A 20690-nucleotide genomic window follows, 5' to 3' on the forward strand; every position below is an offset into this window, starting at 1 on the left:
GCTATGATTAGTCAACTATCACAAATTACCTCATAAAATAGGTTGCAATTTCTCAAATAGGAGGGTGATTATGGTTGTTAATACTAATATTCTGACTAGTGAATGCCCCTTTACTATAGTGTCATGGTGAGTAAGCATGCCTGAATTTTGAAGGCTCTCACACCCTTCAAATGGAGTTTTACTCTTCTAGGGAAATGGTTGCTAAAAAAACTCACTCCAAATAAATACCTTTAAAATTTTGAAAGGAGTTATATACCCTTTTAATGGCTGTGAAAAAAAGGGAGTTGCTTTAGGGCCTTCCAAATGGAAAGTTGGTAACCCTTCCGTTTCTATGCTCACAATTGACCACTAATAGAAATGAAAACCATGTTTTGAGGTTGATGAAAATAGTGAGGGGTGTGTGTGTGTGTGGAGAGAGAGAGAGAGAGAGAGAGAGAGAGAGAGAGAGAGTGGAAGTTTAGTTATGTTTGGGTTGAACATATGGTGACTACACGGTCTTGAGTTCATATCCTAGACTTGTACAATTCTTACACTCAAGTACTATCATGTTAGTTAATAGGAATAAGAACGTAAGAGGAGTGGTTTAGTGCTAGTGTGAGGGGGAGAAGAAGAGCGGTTTTTACGTGGTAAGTTGTTTGAGGAGAGAAGCCCGAACTCTTGTTTAAATAGCTCACGGCGCTTGCAAGTTCGCCGTTGTGGTGGTGCGTGTGTTATGGTCATTTTAAGCTCTCGGTTAATGTCGAGAGGGAGTGGCAGCAGAGCAACCATCTGAGATTTCAAAAATGGCCATGGAGGAAGGGAAAGCCGATCAGGATACTATCGAGCGGAAGGATGAGGATAATATCGACCTAGCGAGTGTGATATTGTCGTCACACTCGGGAGGGTCGATGACGATCCCAGAGGCCTTCATATGGCCGGAGGCGGAGGCCGAGGCGGAGGCGGAGGTGGCCAGCCTGGCCCGCGATAATCATCATCATAATCACGATCGTTATCATGATCATAATGATGATCATCAGCCGCCGCCAGCCGCCTTGGAGGTTCCGAGCCTGGACATGGAGGAGGTCCGGGCGGGCCCCCCCGAGCGGCGCCTCCTATTGGCCCAGGCCGCCGTCCGGAACTGCAAGACCCTGGGCTTCTTCCAGGTAGTCCGACATGGCGTCCCCTCCTCTCTTCTCCACGACACCCACTCCTGCACCCAGCGCTTCTTCGACCTCCCCCTCCCCGTTAAGCAGTCCGCCGCCCGCTTGCCGGGCCATAGCTTCGGCTACTCCTCTAGCTTCGTCGGTCGCTTCTCCTCTCGCCTCCCTTGGAAGGAAACCCTCTCCTTCCAGCCCACGCCCTCCTCCGACATCCACCGGCACGTCGATGCAACCCTCGGGGATCCGCATGCAAGGTACTACCTTCTTATCACAAGACGTCTTGGACAAGTTCCTTATCGTGAGCTTTTACAAGAGAGGGACCGCATGCCTAGCTACATGTCAAGTGGGGGCATGGGGCTATTGGCTTGGAACGGGAGCCCTTGCCCCTTGCCCTAAACCACATCTAGGTAGCTCTGGGATACCTCTTAAGGAGAAGCTTATGATATTGAAACTTATAAGGAGAAAACAACAAAAAAGAGACCGTTTTAACCACATGGAAATTTATCAAGACAATTCATTACCATTCTTTTTATTGATACAAGTGCTCTCTTCATGTTGCAATTAATCAACATGGAACTTCTTGTAACCATCACCATTCTTAATACATTGTTAAGCACAGAAGGTCTTGTTCCTATCATAATTCTCAATGCACCATTAAGCATGGAAGGTCTTGCAACAAATAAAAGTACTCTATGTACATCCACATTAAGTATCGAGAACTTGCAATAGGTAGAAGTACCCTCTTTGCACCATCCCGTACCTAATCTATTGCAATGGTAGAGAAGGTTGTCCCTGTCTGACCACAAGCAACTAGGTACAGGGTGACTTTGTTGCAAGAGTTCATGACATTGTTGAAGTTTTAGAAATAGGACTCAAATACACAAAAATGCATGAACCTTCATGTGTTTGGACATCCAAGATTTTGTGGACAGAATCACTTCTCAGTCTTTATTCCAAGTCTTCAAGTTTAGAAACATTCTTCACTAATTAGTGCATCTTCTTGGATAGAACTTTTGTGACTTCTCCACTAAGGTCATCCTTAGTGTGGTGCATAGAGGTCTAACTCAAGGTACTTTACATATTCTATAACATCCCATTCAAGCTCCCTATCATGGTACTATGATTCAAAGATTATGTTGCATACAACTCATTCAGTTCATAGCATCACCTTTTAGGTCCTCATCACCATAATCATTTCATGATATTTCACACCCATTTAGGCACCCTACTATATATTTCTTAGGTAGTCCTTCTGATCAAGCTAGGTATTGTAAAAAGTTATGTCAGAGATAACTTCTAGTTGCAATATAACTCATTATACTAACTACACACTTCTGTTGCAGTGTGATATTCGAAAAGTATAGTGAAGCAATGGTAAAGTTGGGTTTAGAAATAATTGAGATCTTGGAACTTGGTTTGGGCATTGAACCCAATGCTATTAAAAAATATTTTATTGACAATAGCTCCATTCTTCGACTAAATAATTATCCACCTTGCCAACAACCTTCTCTTACTTATGGCACTGGCCCTCACACTGATCCTACTGGACTTACAATTCTACATCAAGATGAAGTTCCAGGCCTTCAAGTTTTCCACAATGGGGCTTGGTATACTATCCCTCCAAACAAAGAGGCATTTGTCATTAACATTGGAGACACACTAATGGTAAGAGAAGCATATTTACATATTTGATCATATTGAACATTCATTCAGAACTCTTGCTTATTATGAACTCTAACATCTAGAATAGACATATGTATCAACTAGGCATGCTATATATGATAATCAATATTCTTAGACCACACTTTTAAAAATATAGTTCAATATTTTGGATTTTTATGATGAAACAAACATTTCCTTTAGAAAAGGTAATAAAAAGTTGAGGATGCGATTGAAAGATGTCTTTCCTTTAGCAAAAGTAATAAAAAGTTGAGGTTACTACTAAAAGATATCTTGCTATGTGTTGTTACTAAAAACCTTTCATTTCCTCTACAAAAGGTAATAAAATTTTGATATTTCTTCTAAAGTATGTTTTGCTTTGTGTTGTAGGCTCTTAGCAATAAGCACTATAAAAGCTGCCTTCATAGAGCTCTTGTGAACAATGTGAAGACTAGACGATCAATCACATTCTTTTTGAACCCAAGTTTTGATATTGTTCTTTCTCCACCTAAGGAACTAGTAGATGATGCAAACCCAAGAGCCTATCAAGACTTCACATGGGAAAAGTTTCTATATTTCACTCAATGCATACATAGATCGGGGAATAACTCAATGGACTACTTCAATAAATGGTTGGCCACACAAAATTAAAAACTTTGAACAAAAGGATTGAGACTTTTCAATATTGACAAGTGTGTGACCATATTGATCACATAACAAATTCCACTAGAGCGATCATGTGGTTACTTGAGATGTGATCCTTTCTCATAGAGGTGTCATTGAAAACTAAAATAGCGAATGACTTGGACAACACAATGTTTCCAATGCAAGCCCCCCCTTCTCTCTCTCTCTCTCTCTCTCTCTCTCTCTCTCTCTCTCTCTCTCTCTCTCTCTCTCTCTCTCTCTCTCTCTCTCTCTCTCTCTCTCTCTCTCTCTCAATACGTGTGTGTGTGCACATGTGCACAAAAAATCTTTATCTCTCTTATGATGACCTACACATGTGCTTGATGGTTTACTATGTACAGAGAATCTTGTGTACCACTTGTTAAAACTTTTTACAACAACACATAAGATGGCCGATCTTTCTTATGGATCTGCATGATATTTTATTATTTGAAAATTATTTTGTTAGTATATCTTTGTTAATTTACATACGAAATTTGAATCATGTGGTATGACCATTATATGTTTATACAATTGTAAGGTGTAGCCCTTGAGTTGTATGTCCATGGTACATTAACAAAGTTAGAGCACATAGCCCTTGAGTACTAGCTTTTCGCTAAATGGAGTCTTATGAGAATTTGATGCCTAACATGTAATTTTCTTATTACATTCAAATATGTTTAGAATTATTATGGCTTATCATGTCTACATCAACAAAGGACTTTGTGTACATAAGAAACATCTATGTAAATCTTTGTATGAAAGTGCATTTGAATTGTACGTGTGGCATAGTGTGTTGATAGAATTTTGAAGCACAAGAAGATTATCATAATCACCTTTACACAATAGGTCATCAATTCTCAGGTATTGAGTTATCTTTTACCACTTTTTTGTTTCTAAAGAAGGGATCATAAGTGTTGCTTTTACGAAAGGAGTTATTGAAATCATTCAAGCTAAATAAAGTTGTCAAAAAAGAAAGAAAGATAACACATCTTCCTCATCTTTTACCACGTGCAATATAGATAAATGCCACAAAAAGCCTATCTTATGGCTTCCCATTTTTTCTTGCATATAGATTTCCCATAGTATGATTTGCCAAGCCCTGGCCCTTTACAATCATGTTTACACTTTTTAAGTAGTGGCACTAAGTCTCGTTAACATCCATTAATTCCATAGAGAGGAATAGAATTTTTGAGCTTTTCGATGCAAATAGAAGTTTTGGAGGTCATATCATTTGATTTCCAACATGCAATATAGAATAATTTGAGATAAAGAGTAAAGTGCAATTGATTGATAGAACTCAAGTATATCCCCTTCCCAATCCAATTGAGAAAAGCTATGGTGTCCCACTATAGAGTGTAGCCAAAGTGTGTGTCTGTGGCATTCAACATGAATAACTTTTGTTTATAATGCATGCCTCATCCACCTTGCAAAAGCATATTAAACATGATATGTAGTTTGTTTGATTTACTGCCACTATGTAATAAATATGCTCTATGAATCTAGTACATTTTTGCATTTGACACTATTTAGCTTATATTTCATAATTAGTGTAATATATTCTAAGTTGCATTGTACCAAAAAAGGGATACAAAAAATCAACATGGAAGTGAACTTGCATTTCAAAGCAATAAGAAACTAACTCTTTCCAAGGGGATGGTCTCTCTTAAGAAAACTAGCTTTGTCTAAGTAGTGATCCTAGATATACCATTCTATAAGGATGAGAATATGACATCATTGGGATACATGTACAATGTGTAATTACTTTGTGGTGCAAGATTCAATCTTCTTGTAAATTGTATTAGCCATGGAATGGACTTCTATAATGTTACTTTATGTGAAGTTTTACATTCAAGCTTAGTCTTAAAATCTTGGCACTACAAATTTTAGTTTTACTATCTTACTAGAATGTATTATACAATAATTTATTAGTCATAATGCTTAATCTACCTTGGTAATGCAATGTATTTAGGATTTAATGTTGTGATCTACGTATTATCAACTATTAAAAATGTATATGTTTTGAATTCACAAGTGGAAGTCCCTACTAGATATTTCTCAATCCATATTGGTTTAGGCTTCCACGTTCAACACATGAAAAATACAAAGTGGACAACAAAACATGCAACATAATGAATGTAAAATAATTTTAGAGAATCTCACAGTAAAATATTTCCTCACAATAAAATATTGATTGGTAATGCTAAGCCTAATATCTAAGTTCATCTACATGTCATTCAAAGAGTAATTGATATCAACACTCAATAAGGAGCTATGAATATTGATTTATAGCATAGATATTCAATGAGTCAAATTATTATAGGATATTCAAATTACACACTAGATTTTTAAAAAAAATAATGCACTAACTTTAAGGTTGTAAAGCAATAGGCTTGCACCATGCAACAATGTCATAACAAACCAATGGTTAAGATTTATCATATGATCAAAATGACATAAAGAATGATAGAGCTAAAAACAAGTTTTTTCAAATTGTGCACATCTACAAAGCTTAAGAATAGAGAATAATAAAGATAAAGATGGATTGTTATGAATCATAGACAATTACAAAACATTAAAATGGTAGGAAAAAAGATCAAAATAGAGAATATGGTTTCCTAATTGAGTGTATAGTTTAAACCAATATGCCCAAACTATTCGACATCAAGCATAAATCACGCATCTACTCTTTGGAAATAAGAATGATAGAGAAATAAGATGTAGGGGAAGAAATTAGTAGAGAGGAAGATAATGAGACCTCGGTAGCATTATTCAATACGAATAATAGTTTCTTTATGGATAATATGCCATTGTTTGGGGTTTTCTCGAATAATAGACAAATAGTTGTGTTGCATGCTTTTTAATCCAAAAAAAAATTTAATCAATTTTTTTTAATGGAAGATATTTTGATAAAGAAATATTTTTAATTTTTTTATTTAAAAATTGATTATATATCTAAAATTGAAAGCATTTCAAGTCATTTTCAACCTCTTTGCTTAAATTGTTTCGGTTCTCAAGTCTTGAGTGCTTAACTTGTTTTAATATATTAGTAAATTTTAGTTTTTAAAGTTTACTTTGATTTATTACTATTGAAAATTATATTGAATTTAAAATTTAAAATTTAATCACTCCTATTTGTGTTTGAGGCTTGTCATGAGACATGTTGGACTTCATCAAGCTTTCATGGGGGAGAATTTGGGGATCTTTATAGAAATGACTCAATCTTCTATTTCTTGGCAGTTATGAGAGTTGAATGCTTCCTATTATTGATCTTTTTCGACCTCAAGTGATTCTAGCTTGTTATTGACTAACATTGATGAAGGGGATGTAATGGCAGTGGAGAAGGAGAAAAGGAAGATGCAAGAGAGAAGAGCACACAAAATGTAGGTGTTGTCCAACTAAATTGACAGCCTTATTACACTATCATATTATATATGAATAAAGAATGGGCGGTCATAGTGTACACGGGCAGGCCCAAAGGCCTTTTACCCCAACAACCTCCCACTAAAAGTCCAATGTGGCTGGGGAGTGAAAACAAAGAAAAGAAAAGAAAAAGATAGGGTGAGGAATCATGACATCTCACCCAATGCCCAATCAGAAAGTGAGCTATGCAAGAAGTGTCGAGAACCTCTGTAGAAGAAGAGTCAAGCATCCCCGAGTCCATGATATCCAAGAGACAAGTGATCCTGCAACAGCTCCATACAATGAAGCAATCCAAGAATGCTTCTCATGAAGCAAGCACAACTCATCAGTGCACGGCTGTAAAGCATCAGAGTCGTGCATAGCATCACCGTGGCGTATACAAGACAATGGAGAGCAATCAAACTCTCCAGAGTCAATCACTAAAAGAGAGCCAACATCTCGGACACTTGTCCAGACACTTGTCCAATAGGGTCTCAAGACTACATGTGGCCTCAGCAAAGCGGAAGACTGACATATGGCTGGCTATCCAACGTGCATGTGGCCTTAGCAAAGCGGAAGACTGACATATGGCTGGCTATCCAACCTGCAAAACTATAGAAAATGACTCTCATGAGCCTACAAGGAGCCTAGCAACTGACCACCAACATCTTGAACATGACTGCTATGCATAGCTATGTCATCTGGGCCAATAAGTGCCTCATTTTTAGCATAAATAGCTTGTTGTAATGGCACTATAGCTGCTGTAAAATCAACCATAAAGCATACTGAACACTCATCAAGAGGTCTAAGAGGTGTCTCCGTCTCATAGAAGACAGCATGATGCCTGCGTATGACTTGTTGGGCATCCAAATCCCATAATCTGTAGGCCTTAAATTCATCATCTCTATAACCAAGGAGAATACATCTATGTGACATAGGCTCATGTGGCATACGTGCAAATGCCTAGCAACTCAACATCCTCAAGTAATCATAGGAGGACTGCATGCCACTCCATGCCTCATGGAGAAAAATACCATCCAAGGTCAAGCATGGCATCCTGTTAACCAAAAAGACTACCATCATAAGGGCCTCAATCCAAAAGCCATAAGACAACCTCGTTGTGGTAAGCATAGAAGCAACCTTTGCGTGTACGATCAGGCACATGCCATGAGCAATCCCATAACACCGTGGGCACAAGAAATCAATGACATACTGCTGACAAGAGTAACCATGAGTAGTTCATTTTGGGATAATAACAGTTTCATCAAAAGGGAGTTGAAGGATAAAATCATTTTGGCAAAGTACAATAGGTAATCATCTTCACTATTCGATCTAGATGAATGGATTTCAAAATTATGATCCTATTTTGATATATTCCCTAGAATTGATGATATGAAGATTCATTTTGCATCTTTACATTTGGAAGGATTTGCATATACTTGGTGTCGAGATACATTAAGAAAGAGAACATACTTATAGAGAATTGGAATGCATTCAAGATACTTATGGTTGAAGTCTTTGTTTCTCCTGGCACAGTGATGGTATGGATTAGAGCAAATAGGCCTAAGTGTATGGGACTATACAAATAAATTTCTCAACTTTACCACATATATAGAGATTATTTTTTATGAATCTAAACTCCACAAGTATATGTATAGTTTTGAACCTTCTTTATCAGCTGATGTTATGATACAAAACCCTACCCATAAAGCTATTGAGCTTGTGAAACATTATGGAAGAAAGTATAGAAGGTGGTCTTCATTTTAGCCTAGTTATGGATATCAAGGAATATTCTAATACTACAAGATATAGGCCTTATACCGATGTTAAAAGCGACGAAAATGTAAATAACAAAATTTGCCTCCGTTGTCGCCAAAAGGGTCGTTATTGGCAATGCCATAGAACAGTCGGTATTAGCGTCGCTATTGGCATCGGTATCAGCGTCTGATACCGACGCTTGATACTGATGCCAATAGCAACGCTGATACCAACGGTTTGCGACAAAAATAACGACGCCAATAACGACGTGAGTAGTAAATTTGCGACGCTAATAGCGACAGTAACAGGGGAAAAAAAAAATTGTGGCAGGGCACATATAGCACTGTGTGCTTTATTTGAGCCATACAAAATAGTTTTTGCACTGTGTACAATGCTCGTGCAAACAAAAACAAAGTATACTGAAATCATAACACTGATACATGAAATAAATACATGATTGCATAATGAAAGTGATTGGTACAATCACGACAAGGTATCACTAATACATAGAGAATGTCTACACAGATCAGGCAACCAAAAAATAAAGATGTGTGAGCTCTAGGGATCCAAGGGCGAGCTACATATCCTCACCATCCGAAAGCTTGTCCCACTGCAAAGGAGCATCGAACGGACTTTGCAAAAAAAGAAACAACAACACATCAGTCCACCATACAATAATGCATTCTAATTAAACATGGTAACTACGGACAATGCAAGATGAGTGACTTACAGGGCCGCCGTGTCTATACAATTGGTCGATCAATGAATTGAGATCGTGCCTCTTTGCATATTGAGTCTGAAGGCTCGTGAGATTGCGATTTGTAATGGAGTGCTGCAAAGAAAATAGAATATTAACTGTTAGAAACATGATTGTCAGTACAAAGGATATTGCAAAAAAATAAACAAGCAAAACAAAAGAAAAACTTACAAAGTCCTCCAAATATATCTTGTGGCCACCACCCCCAAGATGATGGACCACTCCGGCCTCAAATCGTGCCCTCACCGCCTCGTGCTGCTGACTCTAACGTTCTGGAGAATCTGTATCCTCCTCCCTTAGTTAGCGCCAGTCATCCACGTCTAACCACTCGGGCTTTGCAGCCCTACTCTTGAGTGCCTTGCGTGCGTCGGATCGTCTGTGTGACATATATGCATGCATGCAATCCATCATCTAGCCTGTAGAAAATCTATCTACTAAGGCTAGAACTAGAAACTCCTCATGCAAGCATGCTACTATATGTAGTCCTTTCTCCCCTCTGGTATATTCTTCCAATGATCTAAGATGTTGTGCCAAAAAACTTGTTGGCACAACTCTCTCATGCGAGCCATCACCCTCCTCCCCTCATCATTCATGATGATGGATGTTGACCTATCATCGACTAGATATGCATATCCCCCTGTGCATTCGGTATACTGACCGAGGTAATATCTGTCGGAGTGGCACCCCCATAGGGGTGCCACCTGCAGATGGCTGAGAAAAAGCCGAAGTAACTGGAGTAGACATCCCCACAGGTGTAACAAATCCTGGAGGTGGTGCAACTCCAACTGAATGACGAGATGGAGACACCGCGTCTGTGCCTCCATAGCATCCACCTGAGCCTGAGCCACACTCCTTGGAACTGCCACGAGAGCGAGGAGTCACACCTGTATTCCGTGCCGACCGCGGGCTCACTACCTCTATCTGTATCTCTACAGCATCCCCCTGACCTTGAAGCACTCCCTCCCTCTGGCCCAAGTCTAGAGCGTCGAGCTCATCTGCTCGAAGCTGAAGCATTCGATCACACTGAAGTAGATCTAGCAGAGCGGCCTGACGAAGACCGAGACAGCTCCTAGTCTGCCATGTCTCTGAATCTTACGATCTGATCTGGAGACATGCGCGTGAAGATATCCTATAACTTCTCATCGCTCATCCCTCGATTTATCCTGAAAATGTCACCTGCACAAACAAAAAATGATGTTAGAATAATCAATTTAAATCATAAAATCACAATAATATAAATCCTTAAAAGCATATCTCACTTAAAATGCATATCTAATGTACCCTTATAAGCTATTGGTCAATGAATTGATTAAGTGGATGCTAGTGAGCATGAAGTATCCTATGGTCCCATGTCAATCTCCTGACATAACTCCCCATACATTGGAAGGTCGATAGATATATAACCACAAAAGGATGAGTCCACCTCGTTCTCAAAGAATTCTTGGACTCTTGTATTTCCATCATTGTTAGCCAATGCTGGCTCCAAGCTTTCGGTGGCCTCCACCCCTTGCAATATCGACCCCTCTATTTTCATATCGTCTTTATCTATGCTCAGAACATCGCTTTGATCATATACTCTCGCACTTCAGGGAGTTGAAGGTATAACATACCACCATCGAGGTTGTCAGGGGTTTGGATAAAAGATTATATGTTCACAAACACGTACAAGAGAGTTTAAACTATTGTGACATATACCATGTTGTAATACAATTAACAAACAAATGAGTCCATGCACCTATTCACAATGGGCCGGCAACACAAAGGTGTCACGCAAATTCGTCCATTTTTTTTCGGAATCTATTTCGAGAAATCCAGATGGACCTTATCGAACTGTTGCTCCAACTCCTCCAAGTACCACTTTGAACCATTGCACACATCGAATAGTATCATGGAGAAGCTACTGTAATCCATCGTAACAATACTTTGCAAGTTCCCAAAATACTCCATCTCATCTATAACCGTTTTTGGATCCGTTGCTCATCGCCGGCTCTCTTGCTCGAACCTTGCCATGATACCACAGTCCATTGTGGAGCACATTTTGTCAATATGCTCCACGCAAAAATACCGTCTGCGTGACCACACTGCACTATATATTTTGTACTGTACATTGAAACACTCAATTTAGATGTCACATATAAAATATAGACATGATACCACAATCCATTGTGGAGCACATTTTGTCAATATGCTCCACGCAAAAATACCATCCGCGTGACCACACTGCACTATATATTTTGTACTGTACATTGAAACACTCAATTTAGATGTCACATATAAAATATAGATATGACAAATCCTAAACACCTCATCACCTTTGGACTACATCCCCTCGAGAATTCCCTCTCTCATTTTTTTCTCTCTCCTCTCCCTCTCTTATTTCCTTTTCTCTCTTTCTCTCCCTCTCTCATTTCCTCTCCCTCCCTCACCCAGACCCTCTCTTTCTCTCTTTCCCTATTAGATTTAATGATTTTTCTCTCTTTTTCTCTCTCCTCTCTCTCTCATTTCTTTTTCTCTCTCCTCTTCCTCTCTCATTTCCCTTTCTCTCTTTCTCTCCCTCTCTCATTACCTCTCCCTCTCTCACCCTCACCCTCTCTTTCTCTCTTTCTCTATTAGGTTTAATGATTTTTTCTCTTTTTCTCTCTCATATCCCTCTCTCATTTTTTCTCTCTCCTCTTCCTCTCTCATTTCCTTTTCTCTCTTTCTCTCATTTCCTCTCCCTCCTTCACCCTGACCCTCTCTTTCTCTCTTTCCTTATTAGGTTTAATGATTTTTCTCTATTTTTCTCTCTCCTCTCATTCTCTCATTTTTTCTCTCCTCTCCCTCTCTCATTTCCTTTTGGTCTCTTCTTCTCCTTCTTTCATTTCTTCTCCCTCCCTCTCCCTCTCTCATTTCCCTATTATGTTTTTGTCTCCCCCCCTCTTCCTCTCCCTCTCCCTCTCTCATTTCCTCTCCCTCTCATTTTCCTATTATGTTTAATGTCTACCTCCCTCTCTCTCTCCCTCTCCCTCTCTCATTTTCCTATTATGTTTAATGTCTCCCTCCCCCTCTCTCATTTCCTCTCCCTCCCTCTCCCTCTCTTTATCTCTCTCTCCCTCCCTTTCCCTCTCCCATTTCCTCCCTCTCCCTCTCCCTCTCTCTCCCTCCCTCTTCCTTTCCCATTTCCTCCCCGTCTCCCTCTCCCTCTCTTTCTCTCTCTCTCCCTCCCCCTCCCTCTCTCATTTCCTCCCCCTCCCTCTCCCATTTCCTCCCTCTCCCTCTCTCCCTCTCTCTCTCCCTCCCTCTCCCTCTCTCAATATACACAAATTATACAAAAAATAATAAAAGAGAGAGAGAATGCACTCTCACTCCCTCTCATTCTCTCATTTCATCCCCCTCCCTCTTACATTTCCTCCCTCTCCCTCTCCCTCTCCCTCTCTTTCTCTCTCTCTCCCTCCTTCTCCCTCTCCCTCTTTTTCTCTCTCATTTCCTCTCCCTCTCTCAACATACACAAATTATATAAAAAAAAGTAAAAGAGAGAGAGAATGCACTCTCCCTCCCTCTCCCTCTCTTTCTCTTTCTCTTTCTCTCCCTCTCCCTCTCTTTCTCTCTCATTTTCTCTCCCTCTCTCAATATACACAAATTAAACCCTAAACAAGTAAAAGAGAGAGAGAATGGACTCACCGTAAAGATTTGAAGGAGGGTTTGGCGGCTCCTCTTCGCAATGGCGGCTCCTCCTCTCCTTTGCAAAAGACGGTGGCGGCAGCGGTAGCGAGAAGCCTTCTTCCTCTCCCTCTCTCACCCTCTATGCAAAATGGTCGCTCTCTCTCTCTCGCTCTCCCTCTCAAAAAATTTCACGAATGCACGAAATGAAATGTGCTCAAGTTTCAGCCTGCTTTTTTTTCTCTGTGGGGTATCGCTATTTGCATCGCTATTTGCGTTGCTATTAGCGTCACATTTGCGATGCTAATAGTGACACAAATAGTGACGCTGCTATTTTGCATCGCTAATCAATATCGATATGGCCTAATTTCCTTATAGTGTAAAATAGGGACAGGTTGGTAATGCTTATAGCAATAATCATGCACCAACTAGGAGCTTAAGAGTGTCAACTTATCTATCATTCAATGCTTCAAGACCTCAAAGCAATTTCAAGACAACAAATAGTCCAAGATTTGAATCTTAAACAAGGGGACATCAAGTTTAGATCTACTTCAACCAATGTGAATTCAAAGTCTATTCCTATGGTATTAAGAGTGGAAAAAGACTGATTTTTTGGTTGATTTTTGTTGTTTTTTAGGCCTGAATGGTTAATTTTGATAGATTTTGAGTGATGATTGGTTGTTTTGGAAGTGTTTGAAAGTTTTTTTGGATGATATTTATAATTTTTTAGAAGCTCATGATGATTCTTATTGGAAATATGAAGCTTTGCGATGTTCTGATCATAGGTTCTATTTAGGTTTTGATTGGTGATGATACCTTCTGTTTAGCTTATGTTTTGTTCATATTTTCTTCTGTATGAAAAATGGATTGATGATTGATGAAGGTTGAAATCTTTTGAAAGCTTATTGAATAGTTTTGATAGTTTGGAATGGTTTTAATATGAGTTATGAGGTTTTGATGTTTTCTGATGACCTTTTATAACCCTCTGTAGACCTTTTGTAAAGCCTCTGTCTTTGTTTTGTAGGTCTTCTATAAGTGTTCTATGGAATGAGGGTGTACTTTGGGAAACTTTTATAACTTTTGGAAAGGATGAATCCAAGTTTAAAAGAGCTAAAACAAATGGAAGAAGTAGCTGCGGAAGACTGAAGAAAAGACTGAAGTGAAGTGACAAAAGTGAGATATGAAGGGTTACTGTAGTGGCTCTAGTACCCTTTCATACCTCGTATGCCTCTTGGGAGGTGCATCCACGGCCTAAGAAGGTTTATTATGAGTGATTATTGAGTATTTTAGTGAGGGGATGATGTACCATTGATTGAGAGAGAGAGAGAGAGAGAGAGAGAGAGAGAGAGAGAGAGAGAGTCAAAGATAGCTAATTCTATCAAAACAATGGATCTATATATGAGAGATTGAGAGAGAGAACTATGAAGACAATGAAGATGAATATTATGTGATTATTTCCATTAAAAATGGTGTATTCTTTTGTGTTTCTTGTTCTATTGATGGATTTTTTGAAGATGTTGAAGATTATGGTTGATTCTATCAAATCTGTGAGAGATATCTACTATGATGTTGCGTGAAGATTTGTTCTTTTCCTTGTTTTGGTTCTCAAAAAAATGAAACAAAAGCTTGTTGATATTACAAGATAGATTTTCTTGCAGTAGAAACCCCTTTTCCTTGGTGTTCCTCTTGGGGCTCCATGCTTTCGGTGCACAGGCGGAGAAACTTGCCATCAATAAGCATCAGAAGAGGCTGAAAATGAAGGAAATGGCATTACCAAGAAGAGGAGAATTCAATGGATGCTTGCAAAGTTCCTTCTTCCACTGAAGAGTTGGAGATTCTTATTTCCAAAGCCACTTTCTACAAGAAGTTCATCCCATAATGGCAGAAACATATTACCATCATGATGCAAGCTCTGTGTGGTGGACTATTTCCTCTTCATGTTGAAGCAATAGAGACATGCATCTTGGTGGCAAATTGTTTGGGAACAAACTGAGGAGCAGAAATAGAGAGAATGACCATTCATGGAAGATTTGACATTCATTGAGAATGTAGGGGAGCTACGGAGCTCTACCCCAAGACCTACGGACTACTTATTGATCAAGCGTTTCAAGCCGAGTGGCCATGGCTACCTCTCACATAGCCGAGGTGTAATGCCTACCTTGTGGGTGTAGTGAGCTTACCTTGATGCTCAATCGAGTTCCCTCCTCTCTCTCACACTTCGATAGCTCCACGATCCTTGTAGTGAGCTCAAGCAACCTCAATCCCTCTCCGTCAAGCTCCATCCTCCATAGTCGTGCGAGAGGAGAGGAGAGAAGAAGAGAAGGGACGACGAAGAGAGAAGATAGGGAACTTCTTCTCCACGATCCCTCACTCACACACACTCACTCCCTCACTTCCTCACACTCCCTCAATCCCTCGCTCAAGCACAAGCAAGAAGGTAAGAAGTAAGAGAAGAGGAAGAAGAAGCTTTAGCCACACCCAAGAACGAGCTTCTCATTCACTTTTGAACTTTATATACATGCCCTACTTTTTGGGCGGTCATCCCCATTTTTTACATGGCCAGCCATTAGCCTAGGCCTTCTTTTCCTATTTTCCACCATTCTAACTTATCCCATTCCCACTAATGCATACAATTGGCACAGGAGTGAGCCCAGCGCTTGTTTTAGAAGGATTTGGGAACGCCTTCATATTTAATGGCACACTTTTACTCTTTTCTTTTCTCAAGGAGACACCGTTGTTCAGATTTTCAGAGTCTGCGTCAACCTAGAGCAAAGAACGGCCAGATTGGAGGGGTACAGCCTATTAGCAACTCAAGAAGGTGAACTGAGTGAGGGGCAGGGGGACGCCATGGCACACCTTCAGTATGTGCTTGAGGAGCAAAATAGGCTAGAAAGAGAGATAGACTTCCTAGTGCAGGGCCGGTCCTCAACCCTCGCAACGGAAGTGCAAGAACAACAACAAGAGGTACAAAGGCTGCAAGGGGCGTGCAAGCTGCCAATGAAGACACTGAGGCCCTCATGGCCATGGCTTTCATGCAATGGAGAATGCACCTTGCAGAAATCTAGAGCCATGAGCAGCTAGCAAAAGAGAGGTCAGAACGAATTAATGAGGTAGAGCATAAATTCAGCATTGCAAGTCAAGAGAAGGAAATTGCCAAAGCACAGCTAGCCCGAAAGTCCAGGGAGTGGCATCAACTTTGGGCTTTAATGAGTGAACAACAACAGATGATGACCACACTGGCGAGTGCGATGAAAGAGGAAAGACAAAAGATGGATGAAAAGGTCAATGCTTGGGAAACAAATAACTTTGACAGAATCAGGCAATTAACGGAACGCTTGGTGGTGGCAGAGTACGGAAAAGTGCTTGCCCAATCTAGAGTTGAAGCAGCCAATGTATGCACCCATGCCCAAAGGCAAGCCTTCCTCAGCACTGTGCTCCATGTCACGCAAGCATAGGGCGATGATTCAGTGGAGAGGGTGAGAAGAAAACTGGAACTGACTACTCGAGCACTAAGGTACGGTCTTCAGGAACGGGAGCTCCCCACCAGCATGGGACTCACCAAAGAACAACAATTCAGCTACCTACACAGTGCCAGCCTCTCTAGTGTTTAGCTCAAGGACCTGGGATTCGAAGAGCAGGAGTTGCCCACACCACCATCGCAAACAATCCCATCCATGGCCGAACAAGATACCGAGCAAGTCCCGGATTCGGACCAAGAGGCTAACGAAGAACTACAGAAAGCACCTAGTCCCCCTCTACCCAACCTTCCACCAAATGACACTTGAGAGGCACACATACCGGACCGCATTGTGGTAGCCACAAGAAGAAGATAGGAGCTGGCAGAGGATGCACAACGTAGAGCCCAGTCACTGCCATGACAATTCTCTAACGAGCCAATATCACTACGAAGGGACCCCAACCCTATTGATTGGCTGCAAGAATTGGTTATATGGCATGACCGGGAGTTTCAGACAAGGCCTTTTGAGATGTTCTTCTCCTATCCACGATCGTTGGATAGGGCGCTGCTGCTCAGTGTCCTATTCAAAATCAAGGAGCTAGCCAATGACCTAGTGAACCATTGGGTGGAAGAAAGGAGCCTAATTATGACCCGGTGGAGGCAAGAGCCTACAGACTATTGGCAGGACAAGGTGAACCGCATTCCCAAATCCGTCCAAGGCTACGAGGTGCAGCCAAAGTGGTAGCGGAGGATTTGGGACACCAATTTTGACGCCTGGACAGCCTTCTGTAGCTCCCTCCCCGAGAAGCAAAATGACCCCTCCCACATGCCCTACCCCTGCCGGCATGGCGTGGACTATGACCTTGCCATTCATGGCGATTTTGACTTTCCTAAAATCTATAATGTAAATGCCTAGACACCAAGGAATGCTTAGTCTTTAGATAGCAGGATATTCTTCCATCCATCACTCGCTTCCTTGCGGACTTCTCCTCCTACCCCGATCCTTCCTTCCTAACCACCTGTAACTATCTTAGGTTACTCAAATTCCTATTGCAACAAAAGCCTACCACTGAAGAAGCTCACCTTCCCCCCCTCTTTTTTGACATCAACCTAGGCACCGATAGTAGAGGCATGACTCGATTAATGATGAGGGCATCCCTCCTCCCCTCCTTTTGCTTGGAGCTCTTAGAAAACATGAATGACACCCGATTCACAAGATGTAACCACCCTTTTTTGTCGTCCACCCCTCTGAAGGCCCGAGTTGCAATTAAAGAATATCTCCAAAGCCGTGCCTTCCTATCCCAATGCCTGTGCGACCCCCCCGCGCTTCAACTGACGGTGATCGGCAATAGTCAAACGTCTTTATAGATTTTTTTTTTAAAAAAAAAAGAGAAGCACACACATTGCTCATGGCACCTAGGGATCACCCCTAGCCCCTCCCCCCACTCCACGCTTAGGGCACATCAAGGGCAAGACTCTCAGACCTATCACCCTAAGCTCTGCACTGCACTACACCTTCAACCATGCACGAACTGGGTCAAGTGTGAGACATAACCAAGGGCTTGCCCAAGGTTAGCCCAAGGTTAGACCCACCTCCCAGTTCCACTGCACATGCACTTACATCTCACCGTGAGACAGATACCCCCTTAGGGAGTGCACAACTTTCTCTTGCAAGATGTTCGCCACTCAGTCGAGCCGCCATTGGCTACATGTATTCTTCAACAGATAACGGAGCCCTGTTTTGGTAGTCATTGTCAATGACAAATTCCAAATGTGCCAACAAGGCCAAATATTCATGCAGATCAAAGCAAGGCAGACTCTCTCCAAATCACGGAGCACCAACACTCCACCATCTCTCATCACAGCACTGCCTTTTTGACAAGTGGTCATCTACCCGCCTTCTTCACTTGACACCAATCCCAACTACCCTGCTGCTCCCCACCCCAGTGCCATGGGACTGGCACTCCGCTAGGAGGGGGATAATGTTTACCATAGCACAGAAGAATGAAAAATGGAGACTATTGCACTAGCAACTTTAAACTTCATTGTTCGGCCACCAGGTTCTGTAACGCCTTGACCTCCCTTCGCCCATTAGCATCTTGCTTTGAGACTTTGAGCTTTAAGGCTGCCGAGGTTTTCCTTTCTTTCTCCAGCTCCAATATGGCCACCTTCTTTTCCTCCTTTTCCGCCTCTAGCTATGCTAAGAGCTCGGCTATGTAGGCATTGTAGTCTGCTCCCAGTGATAGGGGTGGGACCTGTGGTGGTAGATGCTTCGAGTTTTTGCCGTTTAGGATCTTCTTTGGATTCAGCATCGGTGGCGGCGACAGGTCTTTTCGTGCCGGGTTCTGGGATGATCTCTGCCACCTTACTAACGAGCATTTGCATCATACTTATCAGTTGGGCGGTGTCCAGAGAAGGCGCGGGCTATGGGGTATTTGGGGTGTCTGTGGGTGTTGGCACGAAGGAGGGAGGCAGGGGATGGAGTGGTGACTTTCCCTTGCCTGCGGCTGTCATCGGGGCTACCCTTGCGCTGCCACTTGCTTTGGCTTCATGGTTAGGACCATAGGGTGGATTTCTTTCGGTCTATGAGCTTCTTCAATAGACCTGCGAGTGGCCTCAGCCAACTCGTCCAATTCCTTTATGCGCAGTTCGTAGGCTTCCTCTTCCACCCTTCTTTGCCAATCCTCTTCTGCCCTTTTTGACTCCTCTTTAACTCTTGCGAGTTCTTCCTCCTCCTCCTTCTGCAGTTGTTCTTCCAATCCACATGACTTTTCTCGAGCCCCCTTCACATCAGCTCGCTCCCTTTTTCTCAGTGTCTTCGCCCTCTTTTGGCCCTTGTTGTCCTTCATTTGCGTTTGAGGCTTGGCCTTTTGCGAGGGTGCTACTTTAGGGTCCCCTACATCGCTAGCCATCCTTTCACTTGAGACTTCCTCCTCTAGATGTGGTGAGTCTTGGTGCTCAACCTTCTCTCCTTACACACCAGCACCCTTGATGGCCTCGTCAATGATTGCGATAAGTATGCCTCCGTACCTGATTTTGGAGGCCTTGACAACAGGCTTTTTCCTCGTGGATCACGCGGTGGAGGCTGGGGAGTCCCCATTGACTGGCATTGTGGCTGGAGCTAGAAGGGCAACAAAATTCTTTATAGTTTTCTAGACAAACCCATTCCAATCCACCTCTTCTGGGACTCATGTCGCAATGCTTTCCAGTAGTGGTACATTGATCTTGTTCATCATGGCATTGTACCTATGGCTGGAGAAGAGAGAATGGATCATTTTAGCCTGCAGCCCTGTCGCCGGGTCTGGAATGTCGGCTAGACTAATTCCATCAATTGTGTGTACATCTTCCTTTTTGACCCCAAGCATGGTGTATGCGTCCCTTTTTGGGCGTCTTTCCTTCTTGGGCACGAGTCCTAGGGCTCTTTCGACGATGGTGGCATCAAGGGGTACATGTACCTGCCTTTCTTGGTTACCTTCCCTTACCATGACCGTGCTACAACTTCGTTCTTCATTGAAATTTCTCAAGAACTCTACACACATGCTGTAGTCGACAGCCTGCCCGACTTTCTTATCGTACTTTTGGAGGCTGCATTAGTTCACCAGCTCTCTTAAGGCCGGCTCCTCCGAGACAACCTCATCCAGGTTCATGGTATGCTTGAAAGTAAATTGGCTAAAGCCCCATGTTTCGATGGTGATTCCATATTTGGTCATTTTTTCTTCCGTAAATGGAAGTCTGCCTTGTCCTTCCATGGTATGTGCCCGTCATTACCCCAGTCAACATTAGAGTTACGATGATCTTCATTGCTAGCATATACGAAAAAAAACATGTGCGCTAGTTTACTAGGCAGACTTAAGGAGATGAAACTTTTTTAGAAACAATTAACAACCAACATCTTTTCCTCCCTGATTTCTTTCCTCTTTTGAATTTAGTAGAGCGTCATTAGCCCTCACCCTTTTGCTACCTCATTTGATCAGTCCGTCAGTGGCTCTTCTTTCCTCTTCTCTAAGTGGCATGGGGGAGGGAAGGCTTGCATGGGCTACGTGTGGTGGGCTACTTGGCCATAAGCTAGGTATACATGTTAGGGTTGTATTCAAACTAGGCATGGCAATCAAGTTTGCCTGGTTATAGGGAAGCTTGAGTGATGTAAGTTAAGACGTCGTGGAATACGTCTCCCACGTTGAGGCGACTAGCAATGTGCAACTCCTCCTCCATGAGG

At 41.8% G+C, this 20690-nt stretch overlaps 1 protein-coding gene across 1 annotated transcript; it reads left to right on the forward strand.

The window, feature by feature from the left end:
* Window positions 1–447: 447 nt before the first annotated feature.
* Window positions 448–5117, forward strand: LOC148020681 (gibberellin 20 oxidase 1-D-like). The gene is made up of 3 exons (XM_087698483.1): window positions 448–1393; window positions 2483–2804; window positions 3189–5117. The coding sequence occupies exons 1-3, from the start codon at window positions 783–785 to the stop codon at window positions 3447–3449; spliced, it is 1194 nt and encodes a 397-aa protein (XP_087554609.1). The 5' UTR covers window positions 448–782; the 3' UTR covers window positions 3450–5117.
* Window positions 5118–20690: the final 15573 nt, after the last annotated feature.

Source organism: Lygodium microphyllum, chromosome 18 (genome assembly GCF_053477565.2).
Source record: "Lygodium microphyllum isolate KBCC chromosome 18, Lygodium_microphyllum_v1.1.10, whole genome shotgun sequence".
NCBI lineage: Eukaryota > Viridiplantae > Streptophyta > Polypodiopsida > Schizaeales > Lygodiaceae > Lygodium > Lygodium microphyllum.

Excerpts from the sequence above, each read along its gene's own strand:
- LOC148020681 (XM_087698483.1), top strand. The coding sequence starts at position 783 with ATGGCCATGGAGGAAGGGAAAGCCGATCAGGATACTATCGAGCGGAAG. Across the intron at positions 1,394-2,482 it reads CTCGGGGATCCGCATGCAAG|TGTGATATTCGAAAAGTATA; the intron begins GTACTACCTTCT and ends CTTCTGTTGCAG. Across the intron at positions 2,805-3,188 it reads ACATTGGAGACACACTAATG|GCTCTTAGCAATAAGCACTA; the intron begins GTAAGAGAAGCA and ends TTTGTGTTGTAG.